Consider the following 7636-nt stretch of genomic DNA (forward strand, 5'->3'; position numbering starts at 1 on the left):
TCAATTTAGCGAGGGTTTTGGTTGGTTTGTGGCAGCTCTGATCTCTGGTTTGCTGATCCTGCCCTTTAATTCAAGTTGCCCTGGTGTAAATCTGGAATGACTGGCTTGATTTCCTAATGGGGCAAGTTTTGGAAGTGTCATTGAAGTCAAGGACGCAGCTCTGCAGGGAAGGTAAATTCGCATTCCTGATCGACTCGGGAGGGCTCAGGCTTCTGTAGCCATCTGAAAATCTGGTTTAGTGAGACCGCTTCGTGTTGACGCTAACGTGCTGAGACCAGAAGCCAGCCAGGTCAGAAATCAGAGCATCCGAGGGGTGCTGAGGCAGGGAGAGTCTTTATTTTGTGGCTCCTTGTATTCTTTTAATGTCACTTCTGCACATCAACAGGTTGTTGGCCCGAGGTCACTGCCCTCGAAGCCAGATTGGGCTGCGCTGCACTGGTGGCTGTGGGATTTAGGGCCTGGGTGGTTACTTTATACGACTGTATATATATTAAATGACCATAAATGTGTCATTATTTGATTCAGAAGCACTAATTCAGTGGACAGAAGTGAATTTAAAGCACTTTATTTGAAATAGTACAGTAATTATTAGACATTAAACCTCATTTTTAGGCCCTGTGCAGTTTATGTGAGTCTTAAACATTGTCAGGGTAAATAATAAATTAAATGCTTGGATCCGAAGGGGAAGAGGCATGTAATTAACTTGAACATTGCCCAAAAACCCACCCCAGGAATCAGCCGTGTGGCATTTTATACAGCAGACAATTGGCAGGATAACTTCTGGTTACATTTCTTTGGGTTTTCCTGACATACATGGGTTGGTTTTCCTTTGAAAAGTAACAAAACCACAAACTACTTTTAAAATTGAGGAGTTGGTGATCTAAACGCAATTTCACACTCTGCTTGATTTGAAACATGATTTTTAATTCCCATTGCTGAGAACAAGCAGATTTTTTGATGAGCCTTTTCTGAAATAATATCCAAACACTCCTTTGCCATAGACGGGACAAAATGAAGGGCCAGAATCAATATTTTTTTTTGCTGTGGCAGAGAATGGGTTAAACCAGGGCTAAACCTGCTGCACTTTGATAGCAGCCTCCTGGGGATTTTGCATTAATAGGTTTAGTAGAGTAAAGTGGAGCCTTGGCTACAACAAATAAAGCTTGGTATCTGTGATAGCATTTTATGGCATGGCATCGGGGATGGCAAACGGCAGCTAGAGGAGGTGATGTAGGAGCTCCCGCGCTCTCAGCCTCACTTGGTACGGTGAAATGAAGACCCATGGACACCTGGTCTGGGTCAGCTCAAAGCTTTGTTGATTCCTTTTCTCTCCAGCAACAGCCATTAGCGCATGTTTGAGGAAGAGCACAGAGAGGAATAGAGGAAATCATGAGTTGAAAAGGAGGAGGAGGCTGGTACAAGTAGAGCATGGTGGATAAAGAGGAAGAGGGAAAGGAAAGGAAGGGAAGGGAAGGGAAGGGAAGGGAAGGGAAGGGAGGAGAGGAGAGGAGAGGAGAGGAGAGGAGAGGAGAGGAGAGGAGAGGAGAGGAGAGAAGAGAAGAGAAGAGAAGAGAAGAGAAGAGAAGAGAAGAGAAGAGAAGAGAAGAGAAGAGGAGAAGAACATGGCGGTGGTTCATGTCAAAACAGTCCGAGGGAGGAAAATGATCAGTAATGTTCCTTATGATTTGGAATTGGGTCCAATCTTATTGCATATTTCCAATATTTGTATGATTTTCCTTAGCAGAAAAAGCCTGAATGTGGTGACGACATTTTTTGATGGTGCGATGCTGGGGAGACATCACCAACAGAAAGAAGCATTAAGAAGTCATGCTGGAAGTGTGCGACTTTTAGGCTAAGTAATAGAAACGGGATGAAATGAATGGTTGAAAGAGCAAAGCTGCAGCCCAAAGACTAACCCAAATTCTTTGACTGTGCTGGGGACCATAACCAGGTCCTCACATAGCAGAAGAAAGGGGTGGGATGGTTATGAGGCTTTGGTGTGATGCAGCCATGAAAAAGGTCTGGGCTGTAGGAAGATCACACCTTAAATGCTGTGTGTTACTCATTTGGGAATCAGAGAACAGGAACAGAGGAAAGAAAGCAAAAGCCAGGGAGAGAGATGAAGCATCGAAGCTAAAGGACAAGGCTGGTCCAAGAACAAATGAGCCATGGATTAATTTGGGCTGAAAATCAGGTTTCTCATTGCCACAGGAAACAGCAGTTGCAAGAGCTCCCCAATGGGGTCAGCAGGGACGCAAGGACACGCTTCCCGTCCCGTCTTCTCAGGAAAGCCTCCACGTGAGTGAAGGACACCTGCATCCCACGGGTGCCTGTACATGGCAGCAGCAAAACTTCCAGCTTGTGAGATATTTGTGGCACAGAGCGAGCGCTCCTGTGTCTGTGTCCATGTGCAAACAGCCAGGCAACGAGAAGAAATGGGAGACTGGTGAGTGGAGTTCATCAGCAATGAGGCATCGGGTGGCAACCTCCACACCCAGCAAATGGCTCTAATAACAACTCTCTGCAGCACCTCGGAGCTCCTCGAGAAGGGCAACAAACTCCACTGAGCGCTAACTTCTGCAAGCGGGACGCGCAAGGAGCTGGCCCGGGTAGGATCTCAGTGTCCTCATTCCTGTTGGTGGTTTTGATTTAATGGCATTTTTCCCCAGCACCAGAAAACCATCAGCCACAGGGAGAGCTGGGTGACAGGAGGTGGGTTGGGCCATCGCAGTGCATCTCCCCAGGGGATGAGCCAACTTTAGTCCCTCAGCAAAAATGAAGGGAGAGAGGGGAGACGCGAAACATTCATCTGAACAAGCACCGCCTCTAAAACGGATGCCAGAGTTTTCCCCAGCTCCTCTCCCAGCCTGGGGGGAGGTTTGCCTACACCTTCTCAGACATCCCCCTCGGCAAGGTCTGTGGGGAGTGAAGCTCCACCGACTGCCGCCGCCGGACCTCGCGCTCTGCCCAGTCCTCCTCTGGCTCGAAGCCTTTGAAGATGGCGAGTCTCTCTGAGAAGGTTTTGGCTTGTGGAAAGAGGATGTAATTGTAGATGATGGAGGCTGCTGCTGCCCCAACCAGGGGGCCCACCCAGAAGACCTGGGAGAAGGGGAAAAGGAAGAATTGAGTGAGCAAAAATCCAGCCTGAGTTTGGAGGATGGAGAGGAACCATGGTCTCTAAAGAGCATTGTGAGGGGCTTGTGTTCCTTCCTAGCCTGCGTGCATTGGGAGCAAAATGCAGAAGCCAGCTCTGCTTTGGCCATGTTGACCTGAACTCCCATCCCTTGCTGTTGTGCCTCAATATATCTAACCATCCTCTTCTGTTTTTCCTCCTCTGTTGAGAGCTGCGTGATCTTCATTAATGATAGGCCCATCATGAGCACGCTTAATGATTTGGGTTCCTCTGGAGAAGTGTCTTCCTACTCATTTACACATTGCTATGGAGAGGAGGAGGGTACCAGCTTGGGCCGGACACCTCTGAGCACATCAACCTGAACGCCCACAGCTCTGGCTCCGAGAGTGTTCTTTGCAGATAAAAATGCCTGGGAGATTTCTCAGAGGAGCTGGTGGAAAATATGTGCCCAGATCCAACTGGAACCAGGAAAAGTCCCCTGGACTGGCAAGGAGAACTCCCCTCTCCATTGGTTTGGTTTCTTTTGCTAAGTCACGGTCAACAAACCACACATCCTCTTCCTGTTGCAATGCTCCCTGCTTAAATAAGCCAATTAAGCACCCAGCAGCCCCACCTCTTTTTGCTAATCTCTACATCGCTCCTCCAGCTGGGAGCTGGCATGGGAAACGCCAGGAATCTGGCTGGCTCTGTGGGTTTCTAGGAATACTGGTAACCCCGGGGGGCGGCTCACCCCACCAAAACAACACATAGACCTGACTTCTTACCCAATGGTCACTGAAGTCCCCGACTATCACAGCAGGGCCAAAAGATCTGGCTGGATTCATGGAGCAGCCGGTGTAACGGATCTGCCAAGAAACACCACACATTGTTAGCATGAAGCCCTTTTAGCACATTTTAAAATAAAAAAAGAAATCCTGGTGTGTTATTAGCGTGATTCATTCACCAAGCTGATGGTTCACCCTCCAGCATGCCTGTTCCAGGAAAAGGGATCCTAGCAGCTTCCAGCCCCTGAGTCAACATGGGTTGAGTTGGCTGCATTTGCACATCTTCTGCGTGAGCCCGTGTGTCCCGTGCATGGTGCAACTCAGCTGCAGGCTGGGTGACCAGGACTGTGGGGACAAGCTCCTGCTGTGTCTATTCCTGGGATAAATTGCTACTCCTTGCCGCTGAGGATAGGAGAAGAATAGTCCCACAGACATATGGGCTTGCAGATCATTAAGGACAGAAGATGTGGTGTGTACATTGCTGGCTTAATGCATGGACTGAGAAGCTGGGAGAGTTGGGGGCTGCTTTGGTCTGTCATCCAGGAGGGATTTCCCTGGGTGTCCATCCCAATACTTTAGACTAGATCTAAGGAAGAAATTCTTTCTAGTGAGGATGGTGAAACCCTGGCAGGGGTTGCCCAGAGAGGGGGTGGAGGCCCCATCCCTGGGAACATCCCAGGCCAGGTTGGACGGGGCTGTGAGCAACGTGGTCTGGTTGGGGACGTCCTTGCTCATGGCAGGGGGGTTGGGCTGGGTGACCTCTAGGGCTCCCTTCCCACCCAAAACATTCCATGATTCTGTGATTCTATGATTCCCAGTCTTATCACGGGGTTGAGTGCCTCAGTTACCGACACATTCACTCCAGGATAGAAGATCCCCCTGATCTCTGGGAGCTCCCTAAGGGACTCAAGTAGCAGCAGAGCCCAGCAGGTTAAGTTTTTCCATGCCCAATAAAAGCCAGGCTCAGCCTATGGCTCTTTCATGGCTTTGGTGGGATCTTTCTCTTCTACCCACTGGGAACCTGCGGGAACCACATGAGTTACAAATCCCCCATCTGCCCCGGAGCGTGCAGCCAAGCAAGCTTTGGGCACAAAGGCCAAGACAACCTAAAAAGTGCTGTGTCTTAGCCCATTCTACTCACCCCAAGGAGATGCCCCACGGCAACAGAAAGGCCGATGGACAGGGCAGGAGAGCCCAGGTTGTCCTCCCGGCGTTCATCGGTAGAAGCAAAGATGCACAGGACCAGCTGGAAGGTGAGGAAGAGCTCGACGGTCACCGCCTGCCCTGTTGTCGTCTCATTGTGCAGCTGGAAGAGGAGAAAAATCGTGTCTCAGGGACGGGGAAGTCTGGGGACTGGGTTGGAAATGTGGAGGGAGAAACCCAAATCAAGGAGAACCACCAAGGACCTAGGAAATAGGTGAGATTTTTGACACTAATATGAAGAGGAGGAAAAATTTCCCAGGTAACAGGACAAGTGGCTCAGTGGGCGATAGCTGATCGACGTGGCAGGGAAAGGTTCAGTTGTATTTCTTCAGGAGCTCTTTTCCACTCTTCTTTACCCCCCCTAGGGATTTTTTTATTTTTTTCCTTTTCCTCATACTTGAAATACAAAATGCTTTTTGGAAAAATTTACAAATTCCATTTTGAAAATGTCAAAAAGAAATATTTTGGCATTAAAAAAAAAATCCCTTCCCCCTCCCCACACTTTTTGACTGAAAGAATTTGTCGGATTTGATCTGAGGCCGAGCCTGGTTACGCCCCCTCTCCTCCAACTCTGCTTTCTGACACTTTCTTACTTCTTGCTGGTTTTTCATCCAGATCTGGATGGATCTGGCAGCGCCGCTTGCCCAATCTGCAGCTGCCAGTCCCGCTTGCCTGCCATCTCCCATCGCTGTCGCTCCCCCCAGCCCATCCTGGCACATCTCTGCCCTTTCTTTCCCCGTGTCAATCCTGCTTTGGACACCGTGCGTCCTCCCAAACCCTGACCCCAAGACCACTTCGCCCAGTGATGCCATGAAGGCGGCAATTGCCCTCCTGGCTCAGATCCAGAGTCAGATCTTGCTCTCTCTTCCCCCGCCCCCCACCTTTTTTTTCTTTTTAAGGGTAATTTGTGCAGGCAGCTGCACAGCCCATGGGGGGAAAAATATCAAAATCCCTACTCCTTCTTTTAGGTGGTTTAAGCTGTAAAAGAACAGAGCTGGGCATTTTGAAAGTCTCTCTTAAACCTCTTACTTGGTTTCCTGGCCTTGCTAAACCGCGGCTGTTATCAGTCTAAACAGTCTTGTTCAGATTAATCTGCAATCCCTTTTTCAACCCTCGTAATCTCTTTGGCAGTGAAGCTGGGTCCTGGCAGTGCCTCCCTGCTGCAAGAAAGGGGATTTCCGTGTGCTGCTCCCCAAACCACGCCTCCTCCCTCGCCGCTCGGCTTGGGTTTGGGTGATGCTGGTCCCAGCGTGGGCATCCCTCCAGGAGATACAGCTGCCTGTATCCGTCTGAAGAGGAGCAGTGGGGCATGGAGAAAAGAGAGGGGATAGTGACCGCCGTGTCTTTTTAATTTTTTTTCCCCTCTTTTTCTTATGTGCATGGGTGGGGAAGGGGATGTTGGAGGTTGGGATACCACTGGGGAGTCCCCTCTTGGCTTCCTAAGGTTCCCGTTTTCTTTTTTCCCTGCATGTCTGAAACCAGGCTGGGATCCTCGCGATGTTTCCGGCACTGCCCAGGCCCCCGTGTGTGGGGGGGCATTGGGATGGACCAGCTGGAGCTGGTGTCGCCATCCCTTCACAACGGGAAACAATTTAATGAGCCGTGCTATCTAATGAAAAGCTGGGATTTAGACCCCCCAAAACCCCTCCTACCCTGGTGCCATGTCCCCCTCACTGGGAATCCGGCACAGCAGCCTGTGAATAGCAGCATGGTGTAACACAGAGTGGAGAAAAGGCTGCCCATACCCACATTAAGACTGGAAAGTGAGACAGGCTTGGGGCAAGAGGCATGGAGAGTTGATGCTTTTGGTCGTGTCATTCCCTAAACACTTGGGTCTCCTCAGAATCCAGCTCCTCCACAATACAGCCCTAGATAAAACTTTTTCGTCTTCGGGAGGTGTCTATGTGGCCAGCTGGACCATACCTCCCCTTTTAGTCCTAAAAAGCAGAGGAGGCAGCCTGGACTCCTGCCTTCATCCCTGCTCCTGGAAGGACCCTCGGTGCAAGCTCATGGTGCTGGGCTACAGCTGACAGTGGCTTCCTACCCAGCACTAAATAAAGGGAGCATCCTTGGTGGCCACAAAACCTTCTTCACATTGCTCAGCCTTCCCAAAAGCCCTGCCCAATCTTTTCTGCTCCTTTCCAAGCCCATCCATGGGCTGAAGTCTTACCTTGGTGATGGCCAAGCCTTCCCGGGAGTCTGCAGGAGTGATCTCATGCAAGATGGCAGCCCCCACCACAGCCCCCAGGAGCTGGGCCACCACGTAGAAGACGGCACGGAGGAAGGAGACTTGGGAGCTGATGAGGCAAGCCACCGTCACTGCCGGGTTGATGTGGGCTCCGCTGATGTGCCCCAGGGCTTGGACCAGTGTGCTGATGGCCAAGCCAAAAGCCAGCGCGATTTGAAGGATGCTCGGAGAAGCAGCTGAGGGCCAGTTCAGAGCAGAGCCCAGGCCAAAGAGGATGAAGACCAAAGTCGCCAGAAATTCTGCAAAGACAGCCCGGGTGAAGGCTACGGATCGCAGTTCCCACATCAT

At 50.4% G+C, this 7636-nt stretch overlaps 1 protein-coding gene across 1 annotated transcript; it reads right to left on the bottom strand.

Annotated features, from left to right (window-relative positions):
- Positions 1-2883: 2883 nt before the first annotated feature.
- Positions 2884-7636, bottom strand: AQP2 (aquaporin 2). Its single transcript, XM_009648223.2, has 4 exons — positions 7271-7636; positions 5039-5203; positions 3898-3978; positions 2884-3099 (listed from the first exon to the last, which is right to left on the bottom strand). The coding sequence occupies exons 1-4, from the start codon at positions 7634-7636 to the stop codon at positions 2884-2886; spliced, it is 828 nt and encodes a 275-aa protein (XP_009646518.1).

The sequence above is a fragment of the Egretta garzetta genome, unplaced genomic scaffold, assembly GCF_000687185.1.
Source record: "Egretta garzetta isolate BGI_Z169 unplaced genomic scaffold, ASM68718v1 scaffold581, whole genome shotgun sequence".
NCBI classification, from domain to species: Eukaryota; Metazoa; Chordata; class Aves; order Pelecaniformes; family Ardeidae; genus Egretta; species Egretta garzetta.

What these genes read in the sequence shown, in the direction of transcription:
- AQP2 (XM_009648223.2), bottom strand. Translation starts at nt 7,636, where the DNA reads ATGATGTGGGAACTGCGATCCGTAGCCTTCACCCGGGCTGTCTTTGCA. An exon ending in CCGTGGGGCATCTCCTTGGG is followed by an intron (nt 3,979 to 5,038) that starts GTGAGTAGAATG and finishes GTTTCTTGGCAG; the next exon opens with ATCCGTTACACCGGCTGCTC. An exon ending in GGGACTTCAGTGACCATTGG is followed by an intron (nt 3,100 to 3,897) that starts GTAAGAAGTCAG and finishes CCCTTCTCCCAG; the next exon opens with GTCTTCTGGGTGGGCCCCCT.